The 17174-nt window shown below is 38.7% G+C and overlaps 1 protein-coding gene across 2 annotated transcripts in view; it reads right to left on the bottom strand.

Moving 5' to 3' along the window:
• Nucleotides 1-17174, bottom strand: part of LOC135140441 (GAS2-like protein pickled eggs) — a 50463-nt gene that overhangs the window by 32030 nt on the left and 1259 nt on the right. For both annotated transcript variants that reach the window (XM_064070986.1, XM_064070985.1), the window contains exon 3: nt 548-861. In XM_064070986.1, the coding sequence (XP_063927056.1) occupies nt 548-861 (314 nt within the window). The remainder of the gene's footprint in view (nt 1-547; nt 862-17174) is intronic.

Below are 17174 nucleotides of genomic sequence, written 5' to 3'. Positions count from 1 at the left end.
AAAAAAAATGAAAAACTGCAAATCAAAAAATTGAAGAAACAAATAATGGAAAAAACGAAAAATTATAAAACAGAAGCAGTGAAAAATCGAATAATTCAAAAATAAAGAAAACAAAAAACCGAAACGAAAACTGCAAATCGAACAATCGAAAAATTAAAAACTGAAAAATGTGGAAATTTAAATCGAAAAATTGTAAAATCTAAAAATTGAAAAATTCGAAAGTTGTAAAACTTGAGACGTAAATTGACGTAATACAGTGGAAAAGACATTTTTTAAGCAGTCAAAATATCATTCCATTTTTATTTTCCTGTCACCATAAAAAAATGAAACAAAAAATTGTTGTGAATATTTCTTTAATTAAAAGGGGAAAAAGAAGATCGTTTGAAAAGTTAAAACATTTTTAACTAAAATTCAAAAATTGCTCAAAATTCGTCAAAAAAATGACAAAAGCTACAATGTATTTTTGACAAGACAAAATTTGTTCGAATTTTATCTTCCATTCATCATCATCATAAAAAAAAATAGCCCCAATTTTTTGTAAACTTACTTGGCAGCCCTCCTCCCCACCTCCAGCAGACACAAAATAACATGCTTCTCGTTCTTCCTCATGATCAAATCGTCCGACTCGAACAACAGACACTCTATAATCTGCAAGGAGTTCCGGCACCACTGGATAAAGTTACAAACGTTATCCCTCGCGAAGAACGTCTGCGGCTTAGCAGTGGCAAAGTACTTCACTTCCGGAATATTGACCAGATTCATCGCTTGCGCCAGGTTTCCCGTCACCGACTTCGTCATGATCTTCTTCGACTGCTTCTTCTCGATGTACTCGGAAGCCTGCAGCTTCACCGCATTAGCGTGCTGCAAAAAAAACAAAAATAACCATCAACTCGACCAGATAATCACACTAAACGTAAATTTCTTTATAATGACGAGCCGTGAGTCAGAGGCGGCGGAAGCGTTTCGTAACTTCCTGCGGGACTACTCGAAAATCCGTTCAGACCACACACAGAAAAAAAAAATAGTTGCATATTTGTACTTTGTACACTAAAACGGTAAATTACTCGTATTATTATTATTATTGTTATTATTGTCAAGGCTGGTCGGATCCTCGCTCGATTTTCGCGAATCGGTCCAGGGCCGGCTAACGCGGTCCTAGAACTTATTTCGAACCGCGACAAGTGTTCGTGTCAAGGTGGCCGCGATGTCGCCATATAAGGAAGCGCGTCCAGTGAAAGTGGCAACACCGGTCCATGGCCACCCCGTAATCGAATTTCGCGCCAAAAATGTACCGTATCGGACCTTGCCTTGTGAGTCAGATCACAAAAACAAAGATGGTTTGTCATCGAAAATCGCCTCAATAACACGGACATATAAGGCGAATATCCTTCCGAACAAAAGGACATTCCGAGATATTTACGGCGGCTGTGCGCGCGAGCTACGGTAATAACGCGGCGCCAACTAGATTTTTCGTTTCCCTATATGGACTAGGTTGGACAGCCTTGGCTGCGATTTATGCGGGATCTGAGGTCGATCAGGTATCGATACGGCTGCTCCAATGTCACGGATGTGGAGTGAGTCAATCTCCCCTCGGGCGCCATCTTGTGGATGCGGCTTCCCCTCGCGCCGCCATTATAGCGAACATTGTTTTCGTGCTAATGGACCCCAAAATATGCACGGACATCTCGAAAAACAAGTTAATATGAATTTATAGACGGGTCTGAAATATTGGCGGGTTCAATGGAACCATATCGCGACATGTTTGCGACGTTGAACCCTTGTACCAGGATTGAAAAGAAAGTGTTATAATAATCGTAATTAGGCGCGTAGTCGTCCTGACGCAACAATTGCTTTTATTGTTTCCATATGAGTCAAGAGTAAACTTTTCGCAAGATTCGAGCACTTAACAAGCGCGTTTATTATGGACAATAAAATGGTAACAGCGCTTGGGTAAAGACAATTATTGCCCACTTCCCTACTAAAAGTGGAAAAGTCGCCGTAACCAAACTATTGCACGTTTCCGCTCCTGGTTTCATCACCGGTCCTCCCCTCTGACGCCATTAAGGTCTCTGTATTCTAATTGGTTCACCCCCTTATCACGTGACTTTTGTTCTAGTTACGTGTTCGCTTCTCCTCTGGAGCCATTTCAACCTTCGTAATCTAATTGGTTGTCGCTCTTGTCACGATTTATCCCCGACTGTCTTTGTATTTACCTCCCCTACGAAGTTATTAGTTTCCCATTTGTTAAATCTCTCACTAATTCTTAAAATTGAAGACACGATCTTGAGGGGTTTGTAACCTGACTGACTCCTACCCCGATCAAGAGTTTGCCTCTCCTCTGGCGCCATTACAGTCTTCGTAATTTGATTGGTTGTCGTCCTTTTATTATCTGGTTATCGCCAAAAGCAAGTTTTATCCGTTAATAATTCTTAAAAAGGGAGACACGATCTTGAGGGGTTTTTGTAACCTGATTGGCTTCCGCAATGATCACGTGTTAGCCTCCCCTCTGGAGCCATCACTGTTTTTGCGCTTTCGTTAATTTACCCACTGTTGACTCGTCTACCTCCCCTCTGGAGCCACTTCAGTCTTTGGAATCTAATTGGTTGTCGCCCTTGTCACGATTTATCCCCGACTGTCTTTGTATTTACCTCCCCTACGAAGTTAATAGTTTCCCATTTGTTAAATCTCTCACTAATTCTTAAAATTGAAGACACGATCTTGAGGGGTTTGTAACCTGACTGATTCCTACCCCAATCAAGAGTTTGCCTCTCCTCTGGCGCCATTACAGTCTTCGTAATCTGATTGGTTGTCGTCCTTTTATTATCTGGTTATCGCCAAAAGCAAATTTTATTCGTTAATAATTCTTAAAATGGGAGACGCGATCTTGAGGGGTTTTTGTAACCTGATTGGCTTTCGCAATGATCACGTGTTAGCCTCCCCTCTGGAGCCATCACTGTTTTTGCGCTCTCGTTAATTTACCCACTGATGACTCGTCTACCTCCCCTCTGGAGCCACTTCAGTCTTCGGAATCTAATTGGTTTTCGCCCTTGTCACGATTTATCCCCGACTCTCTTTGTATTTACTTCTCCTACGAACTTATCAGTTTCTCATTTGTTAAATCTCTCACTAATTCTTAAAATTGAAGACACGATCTTGAGGGGTTTGTAACCTGACTGACTCCTACCCCGATCAAGAGTTTGCCTCTCCTCTGGCGCCATTACAGTCTTCGTAATCTGATTGGTTGTCGTCCTTTTATTATCTGGTTATCGCCAAAAGCAAGTTTTATCCGTTAATAATTCTTAAAATGGGAGACGCGATCTTGAGGGGTTTTTGTAACCTGATTGGCTTTCGCAATGATCACGTGTTAGCCTCCCCTCTGGAGCCATCAGAGCTTTTGCGTTCTCATTGATTATCCACTGATGAGTCGTCTACCTCCCCTCTGGAGCCATTTCGGTCTTTGGAATCTAATTGGTTGTCGCCCTTGTCACCATTTATCCCCGACTGTCTTTGTATTTACCTCCCCTACGAAGTTATTAGTTTCCAATTTGTTAAATCCTTCAATAATTCTTAAAATTGAAGACACGATCTTGAGGGGTTTGTAACCAGACTGACTCCTACCCCGATCAAGAGTTTGCCTCTCCTCTGCCGCCATTACAGTCTTCGTAATCTCATTGGTTGTCGTTCTTGTCATCTTCTATCCCCGACTGTCTTTGTATTTACTTCCCCTAGGAAGTCATTAGCGTCCGATTTATTAATTGGTTATAGCCAAAAGCAAACTTTCTCCCTTAATAATTCTTAAAATGGAAGACACAATCTTGGAGGGTTTGTGACCTGATTGGATTTCGTCATGATCACGTGTTAGCCTCCCCACTGGAATCATTTCAGTCTTTGTAATCTAATTGGTTGTCGCCCTTGTCACGATTTATCCCCTACTGTCTTTGTATTTACCTCCCCTCCGAAATTATTACTTTCCCGTTTATTAAATGTCTCAATAATTCTTAAAATTGAAGACACAGTCTTAGGTAGTTTGAAACCTGACAGACTTCTGCCCTGATCATGTGTTTGCCTCTCCTCTGTCGCCATTACAGTCTTCGTAATCTCATTGGTTGTCGTTCTTGTCATCTTCTATCCCCGACTGTCTTTGTATTTACTCCCCTACGAAGTCATTAACGCCCTATTTATTAACTATTTATAGCCAAAAGTAAACTTTCTCCCTTAATAATTCTTAAAATGGAAGACACAATCTTGGGGGGTTTGTGACCTGACTGGATTTCGTCGTGATCACGTGTTAGCCTCCCCTCTGGAGCCATTTCAGTCTTCGTAATCTAATTGGTTGTCGCCCTTGTCACGATTTATCCCCTACTGTCTTTGTATTTACCTCCCCTCCGAAATTATTACTTTCCCGTTTATTAAATCTCTCAATAGTTCTTAAAATTGAAGACACAATCTTAGATAGTTTGAAACCTGACAGACTTCTGCCATGATCATGTGTTTGCCTCTCCTCTGTCGCCATTACAGTCTTCGTAATCTCATTGGTTGTCGTTCTTGTCATCTTCTATCCCCCACTGTCTTTGAATTTACTCCCCTATGAAGTCATTGGCGTGCCATTTATTAACTTCTTATTGCCAAAAGCAAACTTTATCTCCTAATAATTCTTAAAAATGAAGACACGATGTTGGGGGTTTTTATAACCTCTGACGCCGTCAGTGTTTTTGCAAGACCACGTGTTCGCCTCCCCTCCGGCGCCATTCCCGCTCGTGCCGCATTGGCTGTCCCCTCGTCACGTGTCTGCCTCCCCTTATCCGCCATTTTGCGTAAACTCCCCCCGCGGCGTCCGTTCTTCGATTAAATCGGATCGCTGGTCAATTTTCGCCTCTAGCGCCGCGCATAATTCCGCCACAACATAACACAATTGATTCAGCCGCCCACGCTTTCTAGCTCGCGGTTCCCATACCTCAGGAATTCAACGACTTGACGCAGAGCCGCCTTCCTAAAAATGGCGATTTTCCCTGAACAAATACACATGTAAAACACATGTCGTCGCGACCTTTGCCGCATATGCTAATCGCGTCGCTCGAATCCGTTACGGCTGCACATTTAAAAAGTAATTAAATATGCAGCAGCCGCTTACTCTGCCGGATGTCGGACGCGATATTGCGCTTCCGCCCTACCAAATGGACAGAGGAAGCGCGAGTGTATGGTCAAGATGGCCGCCGGAGGGGAGGCGCACCCCCGCTGTCAAGGTCCCGGGGTCGTCGACCGGATTCGCCAAGACGCCTCTGTTTGGTTATCGATTTCACGTTAGAGCCCAGCTGTCTGCCAACGCACGTTTTCTCGGCGTGCCAGCAATCCGCGATCAGCTGGTGCCCCCCGGCGCGGCCTACTTCGATGTGAAACTATGCGGCGAAAAAATGGCGCCCGGAGGGGAAGCATCCCCTCCGCACCTGTCGCGCGCATGAGTGTTGTCCGAAACGTTGAACCGCGGGCTAATTTATGTTAATCGGGACCAATTTAGACCGGCTCCTGTCGCTTTTGTTTAATTGAAGCGCTGGAAATAGAACTCGTTAGCGCGGAAAAAAGACAATCGGACACGACAACGCTCTTAATACGCGTTTACAGTTGGCTGTGATTAATGGCGGCGGAGGGGAGGCCGAAATGGCACGAGTGGACAAGAAAGTGTCAATATTTGCGTTGCGTAGCTAAGTACACAGACATTTCGATTTTGAGTACTAATAAAGTTGTGAAAGTCCTAATGCGCGGCTATTACGATGTGATTTATGCCCGAGCTTTGACAGATGAATGCAGGACCGGCCTTAATCGCTTCGACCTTGGCGACGGCATTCTGTTGTTTATTCGCAATCGCGTGGGTCAGCGTTGGGTAACACCAGGTGATGGATGCCGGCGATATTTAATGTGGTGGAAAGGGGACTCGTGCTACTCATATGGCGCCTTTTTATGGGGTCGGCGAAATCAGTGGCTTGAGACACCCCTGGCGATTATTAAGAGAAATTCGCGTGTCGTGGAGAATAAATTAAAAAATTGTGTATAATAAATAAGTTGGGATATTATTACTCACTTGATGACATTATTTCTCTGCCACTACAATTTAGAACGAAATTTGTTTACCGAAGCGGTGGTTGTCAGTTTTAAAGTCCTAGGCATTTTAATAAATAATTTTATATTTATAATCATAACCACAGAGGATTTGGCAACCCTCGCCTTCGCCTCGGGATTCATTTAGACCATAGTCAAGCCAAGTTGCGTCAAATCAGGTCAGGTCAAATCAGGAAAAAAAAAGTCATTTATACTCTACGTTAGGTCAATTAATGCTAAGTCAGGTCTGATCAGAGCAAGTCAAATTAGAAGTGCAGAAGTCAAACCAAGTCAACAAGGTCATTTTAAGTCAGGTCAGGCAAATACGGTAAAGCTAGGAAAAGCAAAGTCATTTCAGTCTTAAGTCAGGTCAGGTCGCGTTAAGCAAAGTCTGGTTTGATCAGGAAAGTCAGGTTAAACGCGGACAAGTGAAACTAAGTCACATTAGGTCAAGTCAGATCAAAGAAAGTCAGGTCAGGTCGAACAGAAAAAGCCAATTTTAGCTTGGTCAGGGCAAGTCAAGTTACACGTGGACAAGTCAGAACCGGAAAAGTCAAATCAGAGCATTCAAAATAAAGTCCTGGATCAAGTCAAGTCTAATTAGGTAAGTCAAATTGGGTCAAGTCAGGTCAAGTCAGGAAAAACAAAGTCTGATTTGGTTAGGTCAAGTCAGGATAAGCAAAGTCAATTTGATCAAGTCAAGTATGATCAGATTACATCAGGTAAGATCTGGTTTGATCAAGACTTGCCAAGGTACACTAGATTGATCAAGTCAAGTCAGGGAAAGCCAAGTGTGGTCTGATCAGGCCAAGTCAGGATAGAAGCGCACAAGTCAAACCAAGTTGCATCAGGTCAATTCAAGTCAGGTCAGGTCAAACCAGGAAAAATACAGTCATTTCGACACTAGATCAAGTTAGTTCAAGTTGTATCAGGCTAGACTAGGTTAAGGTAAGTCAAATTGTGTCAAGTCAGGTCAAGTCAGGAAAAGCTAAGTCTGAATTAGTTAGATCAAGTCAGGATAAGTAAAGTCAGGGCAGGCAGATCTGGTCAAATCAGACTAGGTGCGGCCAAGTCTAGTCAAGTCAAGAAAAGTCAAGACAAAACAGGCAAATCAAGTTAAGTATGATCAGGTACATCAGGTAAGATATGGTTTAAACAAGTCTGCTCTGGTTAGACCTGGACAAGTCAAATCAGGGCAAACAAATTTGATCAAGTCAAGTATGATCAGACTTCATCAGGTAAGATCTGGTTTGATCAAGTCTTGTCAAGGCACACTAGATTGATCAAGTCAAATCAGGAAAAGCCAAGTGTGGTTTGATGAGGCCAAGTCTGGATAGAACCGTACAAGTCAAACCAAGTTGCATCAAGTCAATTCAAGTCGGGTCAAGTCAAACAAGGAAAAATACAGTCATTTCGAGACTAGATCAAGTCAGTTCAAGTTGTATCAGGCTACACTGGATTAAGTCAAGTCTAATTAGGTTAAGGTAAGTCAAATTGTGTAAAGTTTGGTCAAGTCAGGAAAAGCTAAGTCTGAATTAGTTGGATCAAGTTAGGATAAGTAAAGTCAGGGCAGGTAGATCTTGTCAAATCAGACTAGGTGAAGCCAAGTCAAGTCAAGTCAAGTCAAGAAAAGTCAAGACAAAACAGGCAAATCAAGTTAAGTATGATCAGGTACATCAGGTAAGATATGGTTTGACCAAGTCTTGTCACGGCACACTAGATTGATCAAGTCAAATCAGGAAAAGTCAAGTGTGGTTTGATGAGGCCAAGTCAGGATAGAACCGTACAAGTCAAACCAAGTTGCATCAAGTCAATTCAAGTCGGGTCAAGTCAAACAAGGAAAAATACAGTCATTTCGACACTAGATCAAGTCAGTTCAAGTTGTATCAGGCTAGACTGGATTAAGTCAAGTCTAATTAGGTTAAGGTAAGTCAAATTGTGTCAAGTCTGGTCAAGTCAGGAAAAGTTAGGTCTGATTTGGTTAGATCAAGTCAGGATAAACAAAGTCAGGACAGGCAGATCTGGTCAAATCAGACCAGGGGAAGTCAAGTCCAGTCAAGTCAAGATAAGTCACGACACAGTAGGCAAATCATGTTAAGTATGATCAGGCTACATCAAGTAAGATCTGGTTTGATCAAGACTTGTCAAGGCACACTAGATTAATCAAGTTAAGTCAGGAAAAGCCAAGTGTGGTATGATAAGGTCAAGTCAGGATAGAAGCGCACAAGACAAACCAACTTACATCAGGTCAATTCAAGTCAGGTCAAGTCAAGTCATTTCGACACTAGATCAAATCAGCTCAAATTGGGTCAAGTCAGGAAAAGCAAAGTCTGATTTGGTTAAGTCAAGTCAGGATAAGTAAAGTCTGGTTAGACCTGGACAAGTCAAGTCAGGGTAATCAAATTTGATCAAGTCAAGTATGATCAGACTAAATCAGGTAAAATCTGATTTGACCAATTGTGCTCAAGTCTAACGAGGTCACATCAGGGAAAACCAAATCTGCTCTGCTCAAGTCAAGTCAGGTTAGAGCCAAGTCAGATCAGGTCAGGTCAAGTGACTGGTGACTAGTGATTGGTGTTTATTGACTAGTGACTCGTAAGTAGTGACTTGTGAATAGTGATTATTGGCTCGTGACTAGTGACCAGTGACTCGGATCTAATGACTTGTGACCAGTGATTAATGACTTGTGAATAGTGACTAGTGAATTGTGAATAGTGAATAGTAAATAGTGTCTAGTGACTGTTGACTACTGACCAGTGACTGAAGTCTAGTGACTGGTGAATGCTGACTCGAAACTAGTGACTGGTGATGAGTGATTGATGTTTATTGACTAGTGGCTTGTGAATAGTGACTATTGGCTAGTGAGTAGTGACTGGTGACTGTTGACTAGTGACTAGGAACTAGTTTCTGGTGTCTAGTGGCTAGTGACTCGAGAGTGGTGACCGGTGACTGGTTACTTGTAACTGGTGACTGCCCGACTCGTGTCTGATAGCTAGTGACTAGAGACTAGTGACTCATGTCTAGTGATTAGGGACTGGTGACTGGCGATTAGTGACTTGTGATTCGTGATAGATGTCTGGGGACTGCTGACTGGTGACATGTAATTGCGACTAGTGACTGTGACTAGTGACTAGTGACTAGTGACTGTTTATTAGTGGTTTGTGACCACTGGCCGGCGACTGTTGACTAGTGACTCGTGAGTGGTGACTGGTTACTTGTGACTGGTGACTGCTCGACTCGTGTCTGGTAGCTAGTGACTAGCGGCTAGTGACTCATGTCTAGTGATTAGGGACTGGTGACTGGCGATTAGTGACTTGTGATTCGTGATAGATGTCAGGGGACTCCTGACTGGTGACATGTAATTAGCGACTAGTGACTGGTGACTAGTGACTAGTGACTGGTGACTGTTTATTAGTGGTTTGTGACCACTGACTGGTGACTGTTGCCTAGTGAGTCGTGAGTGGTGACTGGCTACTTGTGACTGGTGACTGCCCGACTCGTGTCTGGTAACTAGTGACTAGCGACTAGTGACTCATGTCTAGTGATTAGGGACTGGTGACTGGCGATTAGTGACTTGTGATTCGTGATAGATGTCTGGGGAATGGTGACTGGCGACATTTAACTAGCGACTAGTGACGGCTGACTAGTGACTAGTGACTAGTGACTGCTGACTATTTACTAGTGGTTTGTGACCACTGACTGATGACTGTTGACTAGTGACTAGGGACTAGTTTCTGGTGTCTAGTGACTAGTGACTCGTGACTTGTGACTGGTGACTGCCTGACTAGTGACTGGTAACTAGTAATTGGTGTCTCGTGATTAGGGACTGGTGACTGGCGATTAGTGACTTGTGATTCGTGATAGAAGTCTGGGGACTGCTGACTGGTGACATGTAATTACCGACTGGTGACTGGTGACTGTTTATTAGTGGTTTGTGACCACTGACTGGTGACTGTTGACTAGTGAGTCGTGAGTGGTGACTGGTTACTTGTGACTGGTGACTGCCCGACTCGTGTCTGGTAACTAGTGACTGGTGACTGCCCGACTCGTGTCTGGTAACTAGTGACTAGCGACTAGTGACTCATGTCTAGTGACTAGTGACTAATGACTGCTGACTATTTACTAGTGGTTTGTGACCACTGACTGATGACTGTTGACTAGTGACTAGGGACTAGTTTCTGGTGTCTAGTGACTAGTGACTCATAACTTGTGACTGGTGACTGCTTGACTAGTGACTGGTAACTAGTAATTGGTGTCTCGTGATTAGGGACTGGTGACTGGCGATTAGTGACTTGTGACTCGTGACTGTTATATGGGGACTGCTGACTGGTAACATGTAACTAGGAACTAGTGACTGGCGACATGTAACTAGCGACTAGTGACCGGTGACTAGTAACTAGTGACTGGTGACTAGTGACTAGTGACTACTGCTGGTGACTGGTGACCATTGACTGGTGACATGTGACTACTTACAGGTGACTGGTGACTACTGACTGGCGACTAGTGACTGCTGACCAGTGACTGCCGACTAGTGACTTTTGACTTGCGATACATGACACATTTAAATTCGAGCCGCAGCCGAGAGTTAATAAAACATGGTTTTGATTTCAAAAAATCAAATCTCTTATTAACCTGACCTGACTTGACTCGATCTGATCTGACATGACCTGAGCTGCCCTAACCTGACTCTCCAAAATTCAACCATTTTAGCAACCCTCACCCTCAAGCGTCACTTCATGACAAAAACCAAGTTTAATGACAAATTCAATCTCCTCCGAAACCGAAACCGAAATTCGGAATGAATGGAGCTCGGCAGTGAGAGTGCGACCGTTATCCTCGAGGTTTTTGCTTCGCTCGAGTGAGTGTGTTGTGAGTCATAAGAACTTGCCATGCCATTTTCGATACAATTCGTAGGCTTCGACTTTAGATAAATCCAGTAATATCTGCGTCGCAAATTTTCGCCCGCAAATTACCGATCGCTGGTCACGGCTCTCTAATTTTCTTGCGCAACGGAGAGAAAATTCGAGATCTGCGGCTCGGAACGCCGATCGCTCGAAATCTGGAAATCCGCCGAATTTGGCTATGGGGTCCTGGATGCGGCGACCGGGCCTTGACTTCATTATCACGGTGTTTGTCGGCAGATAAGGTTACACTTTGCTGATAGCACAGAACGTAAATGTTAATACGGTGTTTACGTCTGAATCTGCAAGGTTTCGGGCCGGTCGAGGAAGTGCCAGGTTGATGTGGCAATGCCGAAGTTATAAATCTTAGATTTGATAAGTAAATAGAAGGGTTTAAGGCATTGTGTAATCGGAAAGTTGTAGTTCCGTGATTTAGTGCTAGTTTGGACCAATTACATTTTAAAACGTTTGTTGTTCAGGATTCTGCATCGACGCGATATATCTCTGCTATTAATTTAAATCACGTACCGAAAAAAGTGAAAAAACTATGAGTCATTGCTAAAGATAAATTAAAGCGCGAATTATGCGAAAACATCGTCATTATTTGTTAAGGTTTCGAGGCTAACGTACCATTTCTTGACTGGGTTTTGAGTGTTTTTGAACTACGTCAAAAGTACAACCAGCGAGTGTTTATTTAGTTGAATAAACGGTTATGACTTATGAATTATGATTAAGGTTTTGAGGTCATTATATTGTACACATATTTAACATTTTTTCATAGGGAGCGATAAATTAATCAAACTGGGCTATCGTCCATTTTGATACAAACTGACAGACATGAGGCTCCGACTCTGTCACTTTTTTTACAATGAAATAAGTTTTGTGTTCTTTCCAATAAAAAAAATATTGTGTGTACCTTGGTATTAAATTTATTACGTCTGATAATAGGTGATAGACTTAAAACAGTAAATTTCGTCAAATCAGCCCACATTTGGTGTAAACGACCTCTGAATACACTTGTATTTACTGATGACAGGCTAAGAATGCCGTTAAAATGGCAATCGTTTTTGATTTATTTTTGGCAGAATGTAAATTTTTATTGTCAAATTTTCGACACAGTTTTAAATAAATAAAAAAAGTAAAACATGAGAATAGGCTACGAATATAATAAAAAAAATAATAATTCCCTCAGTTTTTCAAGTAAGATACAAAAAGAAAATTCAGTAGTGACGGAGAATAGGCCGAACACCACTCAACTAGAGCAAACTTGAAAAACATAATAATTTTCACAAATTTGTATTTAAATAAAAAAAATGAAAGCTGAGAATAGGCCAGGACTTGAAAAATACTGATTTCAGGTGGAGTTCTTTCTATAATATTGGCCTCGACGTTGTACATAAATAATTCTCCAAGAACAGAAAAAAATAAGTTGATGAAAAATTGAGAATAGGTCAACAATTTTCCATTATATTTATATGAATTTCTAATGTTCCCAGTAGTTAGAGATTAGACTATGGATGAGGCAAAATTTCAAAAAATACAAATTTCTAATAATTCTTCCTACGAATTTTTTGAATAAACTGAAAAAAAACCAAATTTATCGGGAGCTGAGAATAGTCCATAAACCTGACAATATTGATTTTCGATTATAATAGCCGGTCTTTGGGTAGTTTATAATAATTCTTGTTTATAAAAAAAAAATACAATGAAGAATAACTGAGAATAGGCCAATTGGTAAATCGATTAAGATTTGTTCGCAATTTTGTGCTAAATTTCCTTTTGAATACAATTTTCCAATAATTTCCTAAATACTTCTTTAAAAAGAGCACAAAGGACAAATTTAGTAGGAAGTGAGAATAGGCCACTCTTGGTAAATATGATGAAAAGCAAAGTTTTTAGTAAATTATAAGTCTCTGATAATTTCCAGAGGATTTATTCGCTTGATTAAAAAATAAAAGAAAATTTATGGGAGGCTGAGAATAGGCCAAAATGTGGGAGACGGTTTTATCTAGGTTTAGTATCAAAGTAGCGTTTCAAAGTATTGGAAAAATTACGTTAACGAAAAACTGAGAATACGCTGAGTAAATTGTCCTCAATTTGTCTGCCTTCTTAGCAACATTTTAGATTTTGATTAAACTAGAAAAAAACAAATTTATAGAAAGCTGAGAATAGTCCAAAATTTAAAAATAGATTTTCGCCTTTCATAGCGGTCTCTAGATAGTTTCCAGTAATTTTTCAATACAGAAAAAAATAAATTGACGAAAAATTGAGAATAGGCCAAGATGTAGACTGAGAAAAATTGGTTCGCATATTTGCGCAAAATTTGCTTTCGATTACAATTTTCCAATAATTTCCTCTGCACTTTGTTAAAAGAAGCACAAAAGACAAATATAGTAGGAAGTGAGAATAGGCCACCCTTGGTAAGTATGATGAAAAGCAAAGTTTTCAGTAAATTATTAGTCTCTAATAATTTCTACAAGATCTGTTCGCTCATAAAAAAAAAACAGAAGATTTATGGGAGGCTTGATTTTGTTTAAAGTAAAACTGAGAATAGGGTAAGAAAGAAATTGCCCTCAATTTTTCTTCTTTTTCAGTAAAATTTTTGATTTTGATTAAACTAAAAAAAACAAATTTATAGGAAGCTGAGAATAGTCAAAAATTGAAAATAACGATTTTCGTCTATCATAGCAGTTGCTACGTGGCTTATAATCATTTTCATGTATTCATATATTATATAGGTACATTAATTTACTTGAAAAAAACACGTTGGAGAAAAGCTGAGAATAGGCTAAATAAGAAATTGTCCTCGATTTGTCTGCTCTTCGAACAAAATTTTCTGTTTTGTACGAATTTCTAATTTTCCCAAAAGTTAATCAGATAAGCCATAAAAACAAATATAGTACGAACTGATCATAGGATAGTGATTAAACTTTAACAAAATTGGAGAAAAGACAAATCACTGATAATTTTTATAACCATTTTTAGATTAAGCTAAAAAAAATTATAGGAATCTTGAGAATAGTCCAAAACTTGAAAATACTGATTTTCGCCTTATCATAACGGTCTCTACGTATAGCTTAAAATTTTCAATGCAAAAAAAAATTGACGAAAAACTGAGAATAGGCCAAGATGTAGATTCAGAAAAATCTGTTCGCATATTTGAGTAATATTTTCTTTCGACTACAATTTTCCAATAATTTCCTCAGTATTTCTTCAAAAAGGCCACAAAAAGCAAATTTAGTAGAAAGTGAGAATAAGCCACATATGGTAAATATGATGTAAAGTCGTTTTCAGTAAGTTATAAGTCTCTAATAATTTCTACAGGATCTGTTCGCTTGATTAAAGAAAAAAAAAAAAGAAAATTTATGGGAAGCTGAGAATAGGCCAAAATGTGAAAGACGGTTTAATTTAGGTTTATTACGAAAGTACCGCAAGTTACCAATAACGTTTCAAACTATAGAAAAAAATCACCTTGGTGACAAACTGAGAATAGGCTAAGAAAGAAATTGCCCTCAATTTGTCTGCTTTTTCAGTAAAATTTTTGATTTTGATTAAACTAAAAAAAACAAATTTATAGGAAGCTGAGAATAGTCAAAAATTGAAAATAACGATTTTCGTCTATCACAGCAGTTGCTACGTGGCTTATAATCATTTTCATGTATTCATATATTATACAGGTATATTAATTTACTTAAAAAAACACATTGGAGAAAAGCTGAGAATAGGCTAAAAAAGAAATTGTCCTCAATTTGTCTGCTCTTCGAACAAAATTTTCGGTTTTGTATGAATTTCTAATTTTCCCAAAAGTTGATCAGATAAGCCATAAAAAACAAATATAGTACGAACCGACCATAGGATAGTGATTAAACTTCAACAAAATTGAAAAGACAAATCACTGATAATTTCTATACCCATTTTTGGATTAAGCCAAAAAAAATTGTAGGCAGCTTGAGAATAGTCCAAAATCTGAAAATACTGATTTTCGTCTTATCATACCGGTCTCTACGTATAGCTTAAAATTTTCAATATAAAAAAATAAATTGACGAAAAGCTGAGAATAGGCTAAGATGTAGATTGAGAAAAATCTGTTCGCATATTTGAGCAACATTTTTTTTTTAATACAATTTTCCAATGATTTCCTCAGTACTTCTTCAAAAAGGCCACAAAAAGCAAATTTAGTAGAAAGTGAGAATAAGCCACATATGGTAAATATTATGTAAAACAGTTTTTTTCAGTAAATTATAAATCTCTAATAATTTCTACAGGATCTGTTCGCTTAATTAAAGATAAAAAAAAAACAGAAAATTTATGGGAAGCTGAGAATAGGCCAAAATATGAAAGACGGTTTAATTTAGGTTCATTACGAAAGTACCGCAAGTTATCAATAACGTTTCAAACTATTGAAAAAAATCACGTTGGTGACAAACTGAGAAAGAAATTGCCCTCAATTTGTCTGGTTTTTCAGTAAAATTTTTGATTTTGATTAAACTAAAAAAAAACAAATTTATAGGAAGCTGAGAATAGTCAAAAATTGAAAATAACGATTTTCGTCTATCATAGCAGTTGCTACGTGGCTTATAATCATTTTCATCTATTCATATATTATATAGGTATATTAATTTACTTGAACAAACCACATTGGAGAAAAGCTGAGAATAGGCTAAAAAAGAAATTGTCCTCAATTTGTCTGCTCTTCGAACAAAATTTTTTGTTTTGTACGAATTTCTAATTTTCCCAAAAGTTAATCAGATAAGCCATAAAAAACAAATTTAGTACGAATTGATCATAGGATAGTGATTAAACTTTAACAAAATTGGAGAAAAGACAAATCACTGATAATTTTTATAACCATTTTTGGATTAAGCCAAAAAAAATTATAGGAAGCTTGGGAATAGACCAAAACTTGAAAATACTGATTTTCGTCTAATCATAGCGGTTTCTACGTATAGCTTAAAATTTTCAATGTAAAAAAATAAATTGACGAAAAACTGAGATGAGAAAAATCTGTTCGCATATTTGAGTAACATTTTCTTTCGAATACAATTTTCCAATAATTTCCTAAGTACTTCTTCAAAAACACCACAAAAAGCAAATTTAGTAGAAAGTGAGAATAAGCCACATATGGTGAATATGATGTAAAGCACTTTTCAGTAAATTATAAATCTCTAGTAATTTCTACAGAATCTATTCGCTTGATTAAAGAAAAAAAAAATAAAATTTCTGGGAAGCTGAGAATAGGCCAAAATGTGAAAGACGGTTTAATTTAGGTTTATTACGAAAGTACCGGAAGTTATCAATAACGTTTCAAATTATTGAAAAAAATCACGTTGGTGAAGAACTGAGAATAGGCTAAGAAAAAAATTGTCTTCAATTTGTCTATAGAAAAAAAAAGATAATTTCACAAAAAACTGAGAATAGGCTTTTTAACAAAAAAAAAACCATTTTAAACTAAATGGAAATCTGAGACTGGTTTCCAGAGTTTAATTAAGTAGAAACAGTTAAGAATTGGACCAGAGTAGAGTAAATCGACTTAAATAAGCCACAACAAAGCAAATTGGTCAAAGACCAGAATGAAAAAAAAATTAGAAAAAAAATTAAAAATCTTAAAACTTGTAAATAGGTGAGAATAGGGAGAAAATAGACCAAAATGGCTAAACAATTCTTAGAAAAAAAAAAAGAAAAAATTACTTGAACATGAGAATAGGCCAAAATAGAGTGACGAATAAATAATAAAAATAGGGTAAATGTGGCAATTGGCTAAACTTTAAAAATTCTAATTATTAGTGAATATGAACTGTAAATTTATAATAAAAACACTGAGAATAGGCCAAAATAGAAAACAATGGGACAAACACACCGATCGATAAGAAAAATGATCAAGTGGTCCAAATTAGCTTGGTCAGCGCCAACTTCAAGTACACCTACAGTAATTTGTAGGTAGTTTTGTGAAAGTTCTTCCAATAAATGAGCGAAAAAAGTAACGTGATAATCTGCTGACTAGACATGGGTAGAACAATGAACACGAAAACCTAAAAACGGTAAACTCGACATCGTCTTGTGACAGCTGTTCAAATAAACACGTAAAACATTAACCATCCGAGAACAGTCATTTACAAAAAATATTTACGAAACACTGCACGTAATGCGAAAAAACACCAAAACAAAGAGAGCGAAAGTGGA

This window comes from Zophobas morio, unplaced genomic scaffold (assembly GCF_036711695.1).
Source record: "Zophobas morio isolate AGI-343-1 ecotype UQ-CSIRO unplaced genomic scaffold, CSIRO_AGI_Zmor_V1 ptg000040l, whole genome shotgun sequence".
NCBI classification, from domain to species: Eukaryota; Metazoa; Arthropoda; class Insecta; order Coleoptera; family Tenebrionidae; genus Zophobas; species Zophobas morio.
The sequence above is the reverse complement of the archived record's forward strand: the minus strand, read 5'-3'. Positions and strand labels throughout refer to the sequence as shown.